Genomic DNA, 19,019 nt, shown 5'->3' with positions numbered 1-19,019 from the left:
GAGATCACACAGCTTGTTCCCAGGGACGACTCCCACAGACACCCCACAGCCATGAGGAAGAGCTTTTTTCCATGGGGGTGGCCGAGCGCTGGAACAGCTGCTCAGGGAGGTCGTGGAGTCTCTCTGGAGACATTCCGAACAGCCCCGGACACATTCCTGTGTTACCTGCACCCAAAGGATCCCAGGATGCTGTGAAAAGCAGCAACACCTGAGGAAAAGCAGAGCAAAGCCAGTCCCCAAAATGTTTTCCCAGGGTTATTCCCAGAAAGCTGCCCAGAAAACAACACTTGGGGTAAGAGGGAGAAGGGATGACAGTGCTATCACAGAATCCCTGGTGGGTTAGGTTTGGAAGGCACCTTAAAGCCCATCTTGCTCCGCCCCCTGCCCTGGGGCAGCGACACCTTCCACTGTCCCAGATTGCTCCCAGTCCCGTTCAACCTGGCCTTGGACACTTCTAGGGATCCAGGGGCAGCCTGAGCTTCTCTGGGAATCCATTCCAGGGCCTCACCACCCTCACAGGGAAGAAACCGGAGCACCAGCCAAGAAAAAGACCCCAAACCAAGCCCAAACAAAGCAAATGCCAGTGCCCCTCTTTAGAAGACAACGACACATTTTAAGAACGTATTTCACTATCTATGGAAACATTCCTTGATGAGAATATTCTTTTAATCGGGGAGGGGGGGAAACCTTTGTGACTTTTAACACAAGCTTCTGTTTCACAAGTAAAAAAAGTGTCAGGAGTTCTCAGGACCCTGTCCATAACACGGAGGGGTACTCTCATCCCAAACATGCCAAGTCTGCATTCCCACCAAACCCCCACAACAACACCCACCAGCTTTGTCCCCTCCACCCCAAGAACAGCGCTGAGCTGCGGTGCCTGAAGCTGCAGAACAAACCCCACACCTGAAGGAGAAAAGCCTGGCTAACGAGCAGAGTGGGAACAGTTAGGTGGTTTGCATGGAAAAGCACTTCCAGCCGCTGGCTCGGTTGCACTGGAGCTACAGACGCTGCGCAAAGCTCCGCTCTGGGCTGGATTAGTTGTACATGTGCTGTGACAGGAGCAGGGACATGAATAACAAACACTCGGTGCACACCGCAGTAAGGACACGCAGCACGTTACAGACAGGACACCACCCGGCCTACAGCCAATCTGTCCCTGTCCCAGGGCCCTCCAGGAGCCTGCTGTATTCCCAGAACGCCGTCCACATTGCCAAGGCTGCTTGCAAACACCACCTGCGCCGCTCCTGTAGGGAATCAGGCCGGCTTGTGGTCGCCCATCCAGTGGTTCTGATCCTCTGTGGCTGCCAGCGCAGGTACAAACAGAGGGCAAGGCTGAGAAAAGCAGGATCTGGAGCAGTTTTAAAACGGAGTTTTAAAGTTGTAATGTAGCTGGCGAGAAAAAAGTCTCCTCCCTGGCTGACAGTGCAGAGTCTCTTCCACCTCTGTCCCACAAAAAGTCACGCTGGACACAACCGTGCCTCCACAGGGGACAGCTGGTGTTAGGTCAGCTCTAATGGTTTATTCTCCAAGCTCACAGGGTAAAGAAAATCTACTAAGACGTCCTGATGAGTGGGGACCTCTCCTCTTCAGTGCTCTGGAAGAACAAAACCACAGCAAGTTAAAGTGGCCGTGAGAGAGAGACCTTCCACCACTGGAAGCTGGGCTGCCCACACTCCAAGCAGGGAAGGGAAAAGCTCCTACTTCTAAGGAGAATTCCCTCTAAGAGAGCCAGGGCTGCACTAAGAAAGCACCAGAGGGTGGGTGGCAGCTTGGGCAGGGACCTGCTGGAGCACCTGACACAGGAGGGAAGGCCTGAACCACCCAGGGATCACAAGAAGAGCTGTACACTGCTGGATTACCTCTGTTTGCAAGAAAAGCAACAAAAGCAAAGTCGGAAAAGCACGGAATGCAGGTGTCCCTTTGTCACTCTGACCCCTGTAGAGTGTTCCAGCACATCCAAGAGAGCTAGTGTGAAGCTGTGCATGTAGGGTGGGGCAGGAATTTCTGGGTCAGGCCTTGGGCAGTGGGACAGATTGACATCCTGGCTGAGCTGCTGATAACAGGGACGGGATGGGACAGGGAGGGGAAGGGAAAGGGGAAGGGGGAGGGGGAGGAGAAGGGGGAGAGGAAGGGGAAGGGAACCAGTCTGTCCTACATAGGACCCTGAAGTACATGGGGATGGGAGGCAGTGGGACCCACTGATCCACAGGAGTCCCCCAGGCACGGAGGGAAGTTGTAAGACAGCATTTAGGGAACATCAAACACATGAGACCACAGTAAGCCCACAGCAACTATGAGGAGAAAACAGCCTCCTAGAGAACCCAGGCTATTCCTCTAGCCAAAGGCTCCACGCTTGGTGTCATCTGAACCCTTTTATGGTGAAAGGTTGGCGTCAGCTTTCGCCCTGACAAGCACCTTTATGCCAGCGTGTCATGTGGGACAGAACTTCTCATAAACAGATTTACAAGCTGCCTTGTAAATAAAGAATACTGGAGAACAGTTTCTGCTGCTGCTGTCTGTGCAATTCATCTGTTCTTTGGCCACAAATTTGCATTCTGATTCTGGAAAATAATCCACTGCCACAACGCAGTTCTGCTGAGAACACTGACACCAACTAAATCTGTCCTCAAATATGGTGGAGCTTTTGCATCTTATCCTTCAGGGTCCTCTAGACAGGCTGATTTATTTCACTACTGTTGGCAAGGGAATTGGGCACAGAGACAGGACCTGCCTTACCAGGCTTCTCAGATTAACTCCGCTCCTTTGCTTTGGCGCGTTTATTCTGAGTCTATTAAAACTTCCCCTCCCTAGAAAGGTCATTTCCAACAAAAACAAAATAAAAACACGTGCAGAAAGACACCAAATGGTAAAATTAACCACAAGAAAAATCAAATGCAGGCAGATGTACAGCAAGCAAAGTCAAATCTGAGTGCTGCTTACCTCTTCACTTATCCCCCGGGACCTGCACACCAGCACAATGAAAACAATCCCAAAAACTATCCCCAGAGCCATGATCACAAAGGGGATCCCAGTCACAACACTGGCTTCTAGCAGGACATGCCTGAGTTTGCTGGCAGATGCTTCGTCAATCAGAACACTCTGGAGCAGAGAGAGATGAAGGGGGGAAAAAAAAAAGGTTTATTTATTTCTGTGCTTTCTAGAAGATCACTTTTGTGAAGGGCAGGGAAACAACACTCCCGCAACTCTCAACCACTGCTTCATTGCCTCCTGGCATACTTTCCCCCTAAAAATTCTTCCAGGGGCCAGAAGGATCACCTAGTCTGTATTTCAAAGGAAAACAGGGATTTTTAACTTTTGGTTTAGGAATGGACTAATACAAGCCTGGAAAAACAGTGTATGTCATCAAAACTAGTCCCCCCTGCATCCAGTTAATTCAGTGATCCAACTACAGCACAGGAATATTGACAACAGATGACTCAAAAAAAGGTGTGATCTTCTGAAGTCCTGCCTCTGTCTGAGCAGCCCTTTTCCTCATGGCCAACTCCTTTGAGTTTAAAAGGAATGTCTGACTTAAGAGTGTTTGGCCGGGCTGAACTTAACCCTACAACAAGCAGCAGAAGGGTGTCAGTTAAGGAACAGCAACAGCTTCCTGTCTATCACTGTACAAAACAACAAGAAAATCAGCATTTTGTTTTCTGGCTAGCTCAGAGGGTATTTTTACAAGCATTAACATGCCACAGTGCTGGAAAGACATAACAAAACCGTTTACCTCATTTATATACATCACTGGGAAAATCAGTGTTCGGATGTTGCCTGTTTCACTGCATGGAAAAAAAAGCAATAATAAAAAATTATGGGTTTGGAAAGTTTCAACCTGAGGGTTCTGAAGACAGATTATACAACAACAATGAACAAGGAAAGTGTCCCTAAAAAACCCCTGGGCTGTTCCTTTTGGCTGTGGATTTTCACCTCCCTGCTGGAGTAGGACAATCTCCATCTCCAGGATGGATAAATTCTGGTTTGGGAGCAGGGCATATTTTGGGACTTGGTGGGCACTGAAAGACAGGGATCCATCTGGGGCTCATTCGTTACTAAGTGACAGATTTGTGCCAGGCAGCAGGAATTGAGCTAAGCTAATGTGGAAGGTTACTCCTATTTGTAAAACACAGAACTACTGTCCAAGCAACACAGGCACAGGAGCAAAAATCCCCCAACATTTGGCACATGTGGAATCCCAGCTCAGGCAGCAGCTGTGTTACTGTGACGGCTCCTGGGCACTGGGAAACAAGCCTGAAGGAACATCACTGGCTCTCGCAAGGGGACTGGGCAGATAAAATACTTCTATTTTAGTTATTACAGCCAAGCTGTGCCAATAAACAAACATCAGCCCTGCAGCTGAGCAGGAAGAGTAGCTACCATACAGCATTCTTTACTCTGCAGGTGGAACTGCAGAGTCTGATGAGAGGAGAGGATACTGCCCCTTCAAACTGAGATTGGATTGGACTTCTCTCTCACACTTCCTCTCTCCAACCCATATTCTATCCGAACACTGCAGAAAAATTCATTCTGAGTATCAGCTGAGATCTGAAACGCCCACCCGGCAGCAGAGAACACTCACAAAAATTCAGGTAATTTTCGGACGTGAACGTTGACCTGCATCCGCTTGGCTGCCCGCAAGACGAGCCCCGTCAGCTGGGGATTTAAGGAGATAAAGGAATAAAGTGTCAAAAAAACAAATCAATGTGGCTGTAGTTGAGGTGGACATAAAAGCCACACTAGTCATAATCCATGGTCGAGAAAGGTCGAAAGATTTTGTGTTTTCTCTACTGCTATTCTTATACCTCTTCACAGTGGCTGTGGCCTAATTTAAGATTGGCTGCTTAGCAAACAATGCCAAGGCTGTCTAACAAACAGTGACCACTCAGGCAGTAAACAACCAGCTATACAAGCAAAGGTATCCTTGCTGCATGTTATCCACAAGTTCTTCCTTGTACACTCTCTCAATGTCCCATAACAAGAACATCCTCCCCTTGTACCCAGAACATCTTCTCTCACTGATTATTTTCTTGGCCTTCTCTGTGGGTTTTACTACAGCTGCAGAATTCCACTGTAATATCCTCACGGGTAAATTCTGACTGGTTTCAGGTCTGACTCTGTGAGATTGTCAGTCCAGCTGTCAGTCTCCTCAGGTCCCCCCTTTTGTTTTTGTATTACAAAGACCACGTTTATTGACTTTTGTAGAGCCTTTTGCATAAAAGACAATAAACACGGCACCATGAGCAGGATGCAAAAAATAACCAATAGGATCAGGCATCTGATTTTAAGCAGATTTTTGATCTATCTTGCAATTTGCCAATTGCCAAACAAACTATTGAGCCAATCAGATTCTGATTCTTCATGCAATTTTGACAAGTTTGTTTGTAATTCCTTAATGTGGGCATGAATGGATTTTGAATGATCAGACAAATTCATACAAGACACTCTATCAAAATCCTCACATCCATGTCCATGTGCTAGCAACAAAAAAATCAACAGCAGCTCTATTTTGCAGTGTAGTTTGCCTTACTGAACCAACACCTGTTAATAATCCGGCTAAAGCAAGCGAAGTGGCATTAGCCTGCCAAGCTAACCAACATCCTAACTTGTTTAACAGTCCCAGTGCTTTAGCAGCTGCTATTTGTGGAGAAAGGAAGGAAACATCTCATCATGTCAATCTCATCAAGTAAAAGTGAAAGAATGAGAACTGTGAGAAAGCAGGAAGAACCTGGTACACACCACACAGCAGGATCTGCACTGGACCTTAGGAGAGGAGCTGTGGAATTTCCTCCCGCTTTAGCTGCACATAACAGCCCAATGAGTCACAGCACTGTTTCTGTAAACCAGGCAGCTCGTGATTGTGCTCCTTCCCTCGACCCACATTTATATGTGGGGGTGTAGACATCACTGCTGTACTGGTTTTAGCTGGGAGAGAATTAATTTCCTCCACAGCAGCTGGTAGGAGGCTGTGTTTTGGAACTGTGATGAAAACAGCGTGGGTAACACGGGGATGTTCCAGTGATTGCTGAGCAGTGCTTGCACAGCCTCCAGGCCCTTTCTGTTTCTCACACTGCCCTGCCAGTGAGTGGGTGGGGTGTGTGGGAAACTGGGAGGGGACAGGGACAGGACAGCTGACCCAAAGGGATCTCCCACTCCATCCAGCATCGTGGAACTAGTACAGATTGCCTGAGGTCAATGGGACTACGCCAGTACACACCATCCAAGGAGGTGACCTAAACCCACGTGCTTGGATCCATTCACCTACAGAACCCTTGAAAAAAGGCTGCACTTACAGGATTGATGTCCAGAAATGTCTCATGGTATTCTTTTCTGGGATGCATGCCCTCTATGTCTTCTATAAACTTTGGATCTGCCTGGTAAAAATGTGGAGCTGACAGAAATATTGGAGCACCTGGAATGCAAAAGCACCAAGTCACCACCTAAAAAAAGGCCGAGCAGGATTCAGGGAAGCCTTTGAAGACCTCACAGCTCTGAGCCGTTTACAGAGAAGGGAAGGGCCCCTTGTGGAGCCACAAACCCCCAGTGTCTCTGGGACAAGCCCCTCACGGCCCTGCAGCTCGGCCGTACCCTGCTTGCAGACGCTGACGTTGAGCACGCCGGTGCCGGGGCAGTTCCCGGCGGGCACGCAGAAGCCGGCGTTGGCGGGGTTCACCGAGGTGTTGGCAAACACCATGGAGGAGGGCACGAAGCGGAACGTGGGCACCCCGGCCACGGCTCCCGAGCTGTCGTACACCAGGAACAGGGACCTGCAGGGAAGCAGAGCCAGGTGTGTCAGGCTGCAGCACACACCGGGGCCAGCTGCACGTGTCTCCCTGCTGATGCCTGTGTGTCGGCCCCGGTTTGCATTCCCAACACCTTCTGTATGGAATTTAATAGGCTCTGATCAGCAAACACACATCTCATCATCCTGCTGCTGCACAAAACAGACGGTCCCCATATCACTATTGCATGTTGTGTAAGTGCTGGTACCTCTGCTGAGAGGGACCAGGAAAGGAACATGGTTGTGGAAGACAGAGCAATCTGGCACGTCCTGAATTTCGCCTAACACCCATCTGTATTGATTTAAATAATTTCAGATTGGTTTTCTTCTCCACACACCGGGAAATCAGCAAGAGGGGAGACAAGGCATTAGGTAAGGAAGGAAACACCAAGATTTTCTTGGTACATTTCAGACAGTATCATGTAAAGTCATGAATCTCTGAAGAGGGCAACCTGGGTTCTCTAAAAAAGCACAGCACAGAGGAAGACTTTGGAGGCAAGAAGCTTAAGGAAAGTTCACATAAATCCTTCAGTTCCCCTCATTACTAGCCTTGCTGCTGCAGTCTGTCCTTCTGGTTTTCTTCCAGATTTTTCCCTCACAAATCTTCATTTTGAAATAACACATCCTTAACTTGCTGCAGACTGGGAGGTTTTTTTTCTGTAACTCATCCTTCCCACCACGAATGAATGCAGGACACTGCTACTGTTAAATGAAATCACAGGAGGAGAACCACCAGCCTAACGTGACAGCTCAAGAGGAATGCACATAAATGCTCTGCTTTAAAGTCTGAGCAACACTGTCCTCTCCTTACCTGCAGAAATCAGAAGAAAAGATGTAGATGCTCTCATCTTTGTTGATCAGCGGGTGAAAGGATGTCCCATCTGTGCCATTGATCATGTTACATGTCTCTGTTGTCCACCAGCTCAAGGACCTCAAGAAAGGGAAACAAAGAGAGCAAGGGCTAAAAGATCTCCAAGCAGCAGTCAGGCAATGCCAGCTCCCGGCCTAAGCAAATGGGAATCAGACCTGTACAGTGCTGATTCCTCTTGCCTCAGCTCTGCTAACAGGAAGAGGGGTTGAAATGGGTTTAAACTGCACCTACAGTCTCTTTAAACAGGCACCAGGCAAGCAAGGGGCAGATTCTGACAGAGGCAACAGTCCTCTGAAAAACTTACTCTTTTCCTTTCCACTCCACAATCCTGGAGAAGTTCAGGTAGCTTGTTTCCCCACTCAGGAAAACATATTCTCCATCATCAGTTCCGTTCATCTGCAAACAGATACAGTTTTCAGTGGCTCCACTCATTCTGTAGCACCTGGCAAAGGCACTGCAATGGGGTGGAGTTGAAGTTGTCACTACCCCAAATCCACCCCAGGAATGACGGACTGCCCCCGAGATCTGTGCAGTTCATTGAACTCCACCTTGTATAGGAACGAGGTGGAAGTGACCAGGCAAGAGCCTTACACCTCCCAACTGCAGGAAATACAACTCCACATGAGCCTTTTCTCCCTTTGAGAGCTGCCCCTGAATAAAGAGCCCTCAGGAAGAAAATAATCCCACAGAAATAACCTCAGCACTGCAGACATCTCCAAGAAGCAAGGATTCCCCACAGCCCAAAATGACCAGAAACACTGTGGAAGCCAGGAATGGCTGCAGCACAGAAATAACATCCAATTTCAGTCAATTACTAAGGAAATCAGGGCGTTTTTCTAACAGTTTTCACAAGTGGCCCCACAAAGCCCATGTTATTCAAGCAAACACCCAAAATAGTGGAGGGGGTTGTCCTTGGAAAGCTTATCCATACCTCCCATCCAGTGCCTAGATGCAGGCAAACTGAAGAGGGAGCACGCCTTTGCTATCCCTACCTCCTGGCTCAGTCCAGGCACACCCCTCTCACAGCCCACACCCCGCAGCAGTGCCATCGTTCCTCAGGGAAAGCACCAGCAGGCGTGGCCACCCAGTTACCTTGTTGAAGAGCCCGAAGACAGGGTCGATCTCGGGATGCAGCACGTGGATGGTGGAGAGCAGCCTGTCCTTGTAGCCCCACAGCAGCTCATGGACGCTGCGGACTGTGAACAGGGACTCCTGGTACAGAAGCAGCAGCACCTCTGTGGCAAACTGCAGAGGGGTCGACCTGGTCCACTCCATGGCAGTCTGCCAGGGCATTGCAATGAGGGAGCGATGGTCAGATTTCATGGGGAATAAATGATCAGCTGCATCCACACACAGACACTTTGCACCACACACACACACATTCATTTCCCCAAGATGCAAACTGTAATGACGTTTATTTCCTTTCTAGCTGACAAGTGGGTTTACAGCATGAATTTAAAGAGGTCATAACAAAAGAAGGGCATTTCTTTGGGCTAACCAACCTGTGGTTCTTCTCATACTGCCTGTTACAGTACATCACAGCCAAAAATCTGAAGGAGAGATAATCCTTACCACCACGAGATGCCTGGGAGGAATTGAAAATACAGTGTCTGTATTGTCTGCAACTTTCAGGAAGCTGAGTCCTATCTACTGCTATATACAGGGCATTTCTGTACTCATTGATAAAATCAGGCATTTTTGGAAACGCTAGGGAAAAAGCTGAAATGAATGTACCCTGCAATTGAAATTAAACCAGGATGGAGAGTAAAGGCTGACTCACACTCCCTGTGCTGGAGTACAGCCTGACTGCCTCTGGAAGCTGTGACACCTTTGGATCTGCTTCTTCTCATGCTATCTGCCTGTGATCACCACAACGAGACTCTCTTTCACCTAGCACAGTCTGGGGGTGCATTTCTAACTTTAATTCTACTCTGAGAGGTCCTTTTCATTCAGCTCCATCTGCAACTGCTCTGCTGTAGTTTCTTTCCAGTTTGAGAAGCAGACTTGGAGGCAGCTTCTCCAATTTTGACAAAATAACCCCAACCACTCCTAACTTCTTCACGCAGAAGCCAGAGTTCCTCCTAGGCATTTGACATCAATAATTTCCTGGTTTCATGGACTCTTGGAAGCTCAGCAAGCCTGATTTCTCCTCATCCCTGTAGAGTGTGTGATCTCTTAGCACCAGAGGAAGGCACTAACACTGCAGAGGTGTGAGGAGAGGGAGGAACAAAACAAAACCCCCACAACAGTGAAGCCCCAAACTGAGACCAGCATCTGCCCAGGACATGAGCTGCCCCTCTCATTCTTCCATCACATTTATCTACTATAAAGGGGGAGTCAGGATGAAGCAACATGCTACTCGTGCTGAAGTGTGTCAAGATGAATTCCAAGCAGGAATGAAGGAGAACTCACCACTGCAGGAATATTTACTGTCCTGATCAGGTCCACTTCAGGGTCTCCCACTGACTTCTGAGGTTCAAATACGTAAGTCTTTGGGTTTAGAGCAGACACTTTGGTTCCATTGTCCAAAAACTGGATGTGCACTCTTGGCCTGTATTCCCTGAAAGACAAGAGTTTGTTCTCTAATCAAGTTAAACTAAGTACACACAGCATTAACTGCAATTAACTTACGGCTGTTCTACTGCTTAAAGCACATAAAGGGTGAGATTTTCAGTTCTTTCGAAGTTGATTCCCTCACTGACATGAACTCCCCACTGTGTCAGTGTGAGCTGAGTCAGACCTCATGGGGCCTTTCCAAAAATGCCACCCCACGTGTTAATTGCACTTCATAATTTTGCCTTGTCTTTAAAAACCTCAAAGGAAGGACAACAATTTCAGACAGCTCAGAAGGATTTAGAGCCACCATATATGAGACTGCCCTTGAAGTCCTTGAAAATGAAACTTTTGCCTCTGCTGCAGGCAAAATTCACCCCCAGAAAGATGCAGGCTGCGTGTCTCTCACTGACCTAAGAACCCGCCAGAATCCTTCTGCTGGCTACAGAGCACTCGGCACTGGGGCCTACATGTGACATGACCACAGAACAAGCCTCATTTTAGTTCTCCTCCTTTACTTCTCGAGCAGGAATCCTGGGCACGACAGAAATTCAACTGAATTTTTGCTGTTCACTACCCATGGCCTGGGAGGTTGCTGCTGTTCCTGTCTAAGCACTCAGACAGCAGGATAAAACTCAGGATTGCTGACAAACCAGTCCAATTGGCAAGCAACATGAAATGCTACCTGCTGGCCCGACGAGAAAGTCAGATCTTAATTACCCTGAAACACATGCAAGGAGAGCACTACTCAATTTTCATTACCACTAGCACTTTACAAACCAGGCTTATGCAGTTGTGCAGAAGAGGCTGACATACACGTGTCTCCAGCAAAGCCCAAAAGGGAAACGGCAGGCGGGCTGCTCACCACCTGGCCCACACATGAGGTGAAATTCTCCCTATTTCCTCAGCCTGCAGTTACTCAGAAGGCTGCTGACTTTGACATTTGCCTGGGCAAATTTCAAGTCACAAGACGTGAGGGAGAATCGTTCTGCCAGATGTTGTACCCTGATGTCCTGCATTCAGTTCAGATTGAGATTCTGTCCTGGCTGCCCTGGATCCATCAGTGCAGCTTCACACAACAGGCTGCATTACGCTGGTTCAGCTTTCAAATCTACAGCAAACTGGAAAGGCCTGTGAAACTACTGTTATTAGAAACCAGCCACTTCCCATCTTCCTTACCCAAAAGTGTCTCTACCGCTCCCCGGCATCCCTGCCACCCAGGAACATTTTGGTCTGACAACACTTCCAGCTTGACTTGCCAAGGGCCTCTTGGACAGCAATCTATTTTATACCCCAGGGCTGGAACTGAGGGGATGGAAATGGACAGCTGTGAAATGCCTTCCTAAAATAGACCAGGAGTAACTTGAGACACCTCTCCAGCTCTGCAGAGGAAAATAATACTCCCTGATGAGGGATACGAGCAGGAGGCTCTACGATGTTAGAGTTAAAAAGCTGTAAATGCGTGCAAGACCAGACAATATTCCAGTGTTCTTTGGGAGTCAGCAGGCTTGGGCAGATAAGCAGCTTGCACTTTGTAATTACTTACTTTACATGCTGCCAGTTCAACTTCCAGGATTTAAAACCAACATGGTTTTGGTACAGAATCTGCCTCGAGTGCTTTACAATGTATGCTGGTGAAAACTCTGAGCTGCAGGAAGAGACTCTCTTGAGCCCTCCCACCTCCTCCCTGTCAGTGACTGGATTTTTTTCCTCTGCTTGTCTGGCCCAGTTCACTCCCAGCCTTTCCCCAAACACGCTGTTTTATAAAAGCACAGAGCCATGCACTTCATGTGAAGGCATTTCAGATGTTCTCTCACATGCTAAAGCCAAATGAGTCTTCAATGCTTTGCTACACAGGGCCTGTGAAACCAACTGGACGTTTCTTCCCTGGCTGGAGCGTGCAGTAAGGCTGGAACATCCCTTCCTGCTCCCTGTGCTCCCACAGCCTCCTCTGCTCCCCGCCCAGTGCTGACAGCCTGCTGCAGGCACAGCCAGGCAAGGCTTATGGAACCTGCTGGAAGAGAGCTCTCCACTTCCTAACTTTTCCTCCTTCCTCTATCAGACAGAGCAGAGCACAGGGGAATCCTGTCCAGACATGCCAGAATCAGGCTAAGCAAACAAGCCAGAAACAACTGGAATGTGCAGCCTCCTTCCTTCTCTCCCTGTCACCACCAAGAACACTGCAGGGAGGGCCGGCGTCGGGGACCCACCTGCAGCCAGCCTGTGGCGTGGGATGCAGGGAAAGGCTCTCTCCCAGCAAACCAGCAGCTCAGGCTGGGCCTCCCCTGGGGCAGGGACCAACCCAGCCCCATCCACCCTGCTGAGCTCCTTCATGGACAAGGTGCAGCTTCCCAAACCAGGCTACGTGTGACACCCAGGAGAGACTCGGAGCTAAGGAAAGGGAAAAGAAGAAGCTGGCAAAGAGGACTGAATACCAGCCTGTGTGGTTCCCTGCAGCTCTGCAAACCCTGGAGCTGATCCTATTTACCTTCCTGACACAGAACTGACTGAACACATTGCTGACTAATGACCAGCGTTACACCACACACACCTGAAGGAAAGCCTGGGAACTTGAGAGCTTGTGTATCTTTTCTCCAGCTCTACTGCCTCATGTAATAGCAGGGATTTTACCAAAGTACTACATGGAGTTTGCCAGGGCTAAACAGACAGAGGATTAGAATGCAGAGGAGACAGGGGAAGGGATTGTTGGCAGAAGGAGAAGCAAAGCTGAGGTGTGGGAGGAAGGAAACTGAGAGGCAAGAGATAATGCAAAAATTAAGGCTCCCACAAAGGCTCTTGCTTTCATTCCAGCATTTTTTTCAAATACTAACAGATTCTGATCATTCTGAAGCTTAGGTAAAGACAACTCCTTCTGGCACTGAGCCACTGCCTGGCCTGGATGAGCCTGTGACCACAAGTGAGGCTGACACTGAGGAATCCACCTTTTTGCCATGGTGATAGAATTCCTCATAATGCCAGAACTCCCAAGACTACAACCCTTCCTGCCACAGGCCTGCTCCTGGTTTACAGGGCTGCAGGCAGCTGAGCAGAACACAGCTCTAAAGGAAAACTCGTTTGTAAGGTGACTTTAAAAATCTCTCCATGCCACACAAGATAGCTCTAGGGGCTGGACAATATCTAATGCTGCACGTGGCCTTAGTAAATCCATCAGTAAAAATGAGAGGTCTAAAATCTAAGCAGGTTTTTCAGTGAGGGTTGGCTCAGGAAGACCCTTTTAGTACCACTGTGTTTTTCTGGCCACATTCTACCCATGTGGATTGTGCAACTCCAGCTAGGAATCAATTGCTGAGTGTGCGTGAGTCACACTTTTGTGCAACATTCCTCTCCCCAGCCTCCCAAACATCACCCAACTCACAAGACAACAGGCCAGGGTGCAACCGCATCGCTGTGTTCAGCAGCTGAAGAACAGCAGCACACCACCACAGCTTTGCCCAAAATCTGACAGAAGTCGCTGCCTTCGTCTGAAACCAGTTGCAAGCGTCAGTGCTGTCTGTGTGGGCTGTGACCGCGCTCCCCTGGATAAACCTGCCCTCACACATTAGCACCTAGATTTTCTCCTAGAACGGGATCCCAAATGTTCTGGATCCCACATTTTGGCTTCCTCACACAGCACAGCTTTTGTGAAGTGTGGAACAACTGAAAGGGTCGTACCTGTAGGTGTATGGTCCTATTTCCTCTACGAGAGGAGTAGCCCCTTGGAGCACTTCCAAAGGATTTGTCACATTAAAAAAGTAGAACTGCATGTAGACTGGGGGGGGAGGGTCCTCCCAGGCCTCAAAGGTTTCCGTGCCATTCTTCAGTACTGTTCCCTGAAACAAGAGAAAGGCAGATCAGCTGCTGATGCTATGATGCTGCATGATACTGACAGGAAAGAGAGGACTTCCATGCCTTGGGAACAAGCACAGGCAGTAAGACTCAAGACCACAATTCTAGATCTACTTTACTTTGAAACAGCTCACTCAATATCAACCAGCATAGGCACCTGCTCTCCTGACCACAGCCCAGGGGTAAAGTTGGTTGGTTTGTAGTTCCTCTTCTCCCCACAGGCAATGGTGCCTGACATTTTTCAGAATGGAGACTGATCAGCTATTACTCAGCAATCCTGTCTCTTTTCCTGCACCAGTAAAAACCTCCACCTGGTGCAAGACACCACAAAACGTGCCAACGTTACAGATAAAAGTGTAACTCAACAGTGGGAGGCCAAGAGAGTCCTGGCCTTGATGATTTCGTTGCCCAAGAATGTCAGATTCTAACACAGCTGTGAGATTCTGCCTCCAAAGCAATTGGACTTTGTTTTTCAGCGGTCTGTGAGAAAAACTGTGAGTGACAAATTTCTTTCAGGTAGGCGCTCTAGGGTCTGTGCCTTTCCAAGGTCTTGGAATACGGGAAAGATTGTTTGCCCTCTGTCTTTAACTTCTTTCCTACAGCAGTGTCAGCACAATGGTCTGTCAGTCTATTTTGTAATCAAGCTATAAATCATTCTTTTATAGCAGAAGCACTTGAGAAATGAAACACTAATTCCCTTACCTCAGTGATACCCCTTATCAGTATATACATGTTATATGGAAAGTCACAAGCACAGCTGTCACACAGACCTCCATAACAGAGGTCTCAATCTCTCACTTTATTGCTATCCTGTTTCAGGTAAAATTCACTCCACCTATAAAGCATCCCCACTGCCAAAGTCAAGGCTTTTCATGTAGTTGTAACACTGGAACTGCTTCAGTGGTCACAAAGAGAAATCTGGCTGGCAGAGTGAATTTTCAGGAATAAACACAAAGAAAACTCTGTCTTTAAAAACCACATCACCTGTGGGTGGAAGAAACGGAGGAGGGGAATGATTTGCAATCAAATGGGTCTCATACACACTCATTCTTTTTATTCTTCTGAGCAAACAAGTCAAATATTGTGAGTGGAAGCTCAGAATCAGGGCAGGCTGGACAGCTGCCAGCTCGTGGTGGATGTTTATGGGGTCTTATCAGCCACAGTTGCCTCAGGACTCATTCTTGGCCTTCCCTCTTAAGGAGCTGTTTTCTCTCAATGTAGACTTTAATTTTGAAGGATGAGATAAAGAGAAGGCTGTTTCAGAGAGAAACTTACTGGCAGGAGCTTGGCACGGCAGGAGTAATGCTGAGTGGCAGTGAGAGCCAGCCCAGCTGGTGGCACTTTGCACTTGCAGCCTGCTTTCCCCATAGGATTAAAACCCACGTATTCCGTGCACAGCTCAAAAATTAATGTGTTTCAGACATGCTTGAGGAGTTTGGAGCATTTCTCTGGAACTACCAACACCTCATATGCACAATTTCCTACGCAGCCAGATGCTCTTGATCCAGTTTTCTTATGATGTATGCCAAGGAGACCCATTCCCTGGTCATACTCATTCCACATCTATTTCTTGGATCTGCATGCCACAATGTGGATCTCCCACAGAAATTAAGTGCCTATTTATAGCTCTCTACAGTGACAGCAAACCCAGATTCACAAACTTCTGAGCTGGATTCAGAGAGACTCCCAAAAACTGTCAAATAATGAAACATGGTAAGCTCTTTTCTTGTGATTTTCACCAAATGTTACCAGGGATATTTCAGTCTATCGCATGATATTACAGTGATATCAGTGCTCCTCTTTTCCACGTGGAGCCCACGCTCACTTCCAGTGTTCCAAAGCATCCTTCCTGCTGACTGGATTTATCAGCCAGCCCTGAACTCACAGCTCTCTCATTTGCTGCTGTTTCCTTGCCTTGACTGTGCTTTACACACAGGAAATAAAAAGGGAGCTTTCCCTCCCAAATATAACTGTTAGTGGCAGTGATGGTGGGAGTGGGAAATGGTACTGAACATTTTTGAAACCTACACAGAAAATTTAATTTTTTTTTTTTTTTTTTTACCTCTGGAACTCCTAAATATTATAATTCCAAGATGTACTTTTATGTGTTCATCTGTGACTGAGTTGAACCACAACTTGTTAAGGTGATGGGGTAAATGTTCAGACCAGCATGAACAGACCTCTCTACTCCCACACCTTGGGAATGCCCTGACCCAAAGGAGCATCCCAATGGATCCTTCAGCTAGGCCTTCATACTAAACCTGCTGAGAGCTCCAGTATTTGGCATTAAACAACAGCAGTAAAAAATGACAATGATGAATACATCAAAGGAGAAAACATCTTCCTTGTCCCTTTGGGCCTGAAACACACCAGCCACCTCAGCCCAACAGATGGCTGGCGACAAGTCCAGTGGAATTTCAAAGGGTTTGAAGACGAAGTGTTTTCTAAAATTAACAGCATAAGGGATGTGGCATGAAGGAAACACCTGGGCCAAAGGACTGACTGACCTCGGAGTTTGAAATTAGGAGCATAGCTCAAAGATTTGTTATATATATTTATATAAATAAAATATTAGGTTATATTCATCAACTGCACACCTAGGGCAATAAAAATGCAAGCATCTACTCATCAAAGAGCACAAGCACTGGCAGCTGGGAAGGCCTTTCTCCTAGGGGAGATTCATCCTTGTTCATTATAAGTCTTTTCCCATGACTCTCTGGAGTTTCAGGTGCTAGGGCCTGGTAACAAACAGGTTTTGGCCATCTGATTGGGATGGCATGTTTAGTTCACAAAAACACAATAAAATGGCAAATAAAGAATAAGTTGATGAGATTTGAATGCCTTCTGGGAAAAGTGCTGCCACGGTTCTTGTCACAACACATCTGCCCACTGATTTTCAAGGGGATGCGAAGTCTGACAAGCAGGTTGGATTTCCCACTCTTCCCACACCCTCTCTGTATCCCAGATCCTGCCTTTGGCTGGAAAGGCTGCTGCACACAACCCCCTGTGAAAGCAGAGCCATCCTCAGCGGTTCACAGGTGCTGGGTTTGGAGGCACAGGTGCCTCAGCTGCTCCAAAATACAGCTTTCCACTCCAGCTGCACTTGAGACTGCAAAGGCAGCCCTTCACTGTGAGGCAGCTCCATTTCAGGACGGCTGGAAAGCCCTCAAAGGAACAGCAACTCCTTGCAAAAGCTTGGGTCTTGCCCCATTTCAAAGGCAAATTAACATTAGTCTATTTGCACAAGATTCTCTAAGCTACACACGGTTACACAAGAGACAGCAGCTTTCCAGACTACACACAAATGAGGGAAAGCTCATGTGGGGTAAAGAAAATATAGAAAGAAGCCAGCTCAGCAGAGTGACTGGGAGCACCCTGCTTTGGGGCTGAAAGCTGCACTTCCCCAGTCTGGGGGTGCGTGGCTCCTAGAGAAGGCCAGCAGGGATTTGGCAGCTCTCGCGGAGAGCCGGATGCCTCACTCCCTGCAATCCAGATGTGTGCCAGCACGAGCTGGAGAGCAGCAGGCAGGAAAAGACTGAGCTCTGGAAACTTTATCCTGCATTACTGAAAGCCCTGCTGAGCGAATACCAACTTGCTCTTACATAAGGCACTGTTGTGGGGAAGGAGCAGGCAGCCAGGAGATAATACGCGTAAGGAGGATCACGCCTAATTCCCGACAGTCCTGCTCCAAACCACTGCTTCCACCCCACTGCTCCGGCAAGAACAGCACACTTGGAAGTAGAACTTCTGGGATGCAGAGGATGGCAAACTCCTTCTCAAGGAGAGCCAAGATGAGGGGCATGGAGCTGCACTTCCAAGTGCCACAACCTGCTGTAGGCTCACTCCCAACCTAAAATCGCACTTGCCAAACCCATCTGATTTCAGTTAAGACAACGCAGGTTCCAGGGTAGAAAATGCTCCCTGTCAACAGCCCAGAGGAAAGAACAGGTTAGGAGATCACAGGTTAGGTGATCTGGTCACCAGCTAGACAACAGCACTGGTCAAATCCCCTTCACTGGTTAGCATTGCTGGTTTCTCTGTCAGAATAAGAACTAAGATGATATTCCTCAGATAGACAGATAAACAACTGTTCATTTACAAAGGAATTCCAAAGGAGTTACTAACAAGTTGACCCTTCTCACTGGACCACTAGATAAATGCACAGAGCCACTCTGGGAGAGAAACAAAAGCTTAGGCAGAGCAGGAACAGTGCAGGCCTCTGCACCCAGAGCAATGCCAGGATGGGTGTCCCCAAGTGTGGAACAACAGGGTGAAATGCCTCACTGCCATCACCCAGCCTGGGGAACTGAGAGATACCACGTGTTCCAGCCCACAGCACGACTGGCTGTGCTCCAGAGGCAGCAGTAAATGGAGCAGCAGAACAAGTATGAAGGCTGCAAGCAATTTAGGACAGAGGCAGCAAAAAGAAGGGGTGCTTTAGGTGTCCACTGCTTCCCTCAGCTGATGCTGCTCTGGAGAGGGCTCCTCGCTACAGGTGCTGCCCCACAGCCAGCAAAGCTGCCTCAAGAGGACGCATTTTTACCCATCCGCACCCAATTCTTACCCAGCCCAGGGACCAGGGCAGCCTGAGCTCCATTCTGAGCCCCAGCCCAGCCAGGTGGTGCTGGCCGGGGGGGGGGGGGGGGTTCACAGCCCAGGGATGCTCCTGCCTACCCACCCACCCACAGCTGCTGCAAGGAGGGAGCCAGCTCCCTCCCTCCCTCCCTCCCTCGGCTATTTTCAGAGGGAATAAACCGGTAAACAAGGACCGGGACGGGAAGGCGGTAATGCTTTTACCTGCTTCACCTGCAGATCCACCACCGTCTGGAAGACGTGCGCGACCAGCAAGGAGATGCTGGCGATGAGCAGCGTCATGGCCAGGACCCCCACGGTGACGAGGCACAGCGACTTCATGGCTATGGCTGCTGCTGCTGCCGCCGAGCAGGGCCGGCCTTGGCTCCGGGGCCGGGC

General features: G+C 48.5%; 1 protein-coding gene across 2 annotated transcripts; it reads right to left on the bottom strand.

Annotated features, from left to right (window-relative positions):
* Window positions 1–650: 650 nt before the first annotated feature.
* SCARB2 (scavenger receptor class B member 2) lies at window positions 651–19,019 on the bottom strand. Of its 2 annotated transcripts, XM_042026902.1 has the most exons (13): window positions 18,846–19,018; window positions 13,875–14,032; window positions 10,062–10,209; window positions 8,742–8,930; window positions 7,954–8,045; window positions 7,590–7,709; window positions 6,586–6,764; window positions 6,291–6,409; window positions 4,580–4,653; window positions 3,731–3,782; window positions 2,941–3,099; window positions 2,737–2,807; window positions 651–1,594 (listed from the first exon to the last, which is right to left on the bottom strand). In XM_042026902.1, exons 1-12 carry the CDS (start codon window positions 18,960–18,962, stop codon window positions 2,778–2,780), a joined length of 1,437 nt encoding a protein of 478 aa, XP_041882836.1. In that variant the 5' UTR covers window positions 18,963–19,018; the 3' UTR covers window positions 651–1,594; window positions 2,737–2,777. The 2 variants fall into 2 exon arrangements, with proteins under 2 accessions (XP_041882836.1, XP_041882835.1); XM_042026901.1 differs by lacking the exon at window positions 2,737–2,807 and having other exon boundaries at window positions 18,846–19,019.

Source organism: Corvus kubaryi, unplaced genomic scaffold (assembly GCF_017639235.1).
Source record: "Corvus kubaryi isolate FWS band 111438036 unplaced genomic scaffold, C.kubaryi_AGA036_p1.0 37292, whole genome shotgun sequence".
NCBI lineage: Eukaryota > Metazoa > Chordata > Aves > Passeriformes > Corvidae > Corvus > Corvus kubaryi.
The sequence above is the reverse complement of the archived record's forward strand: the minus strand, read 5'-3'. Positions and strand labels throughout refer to the sequence as shown.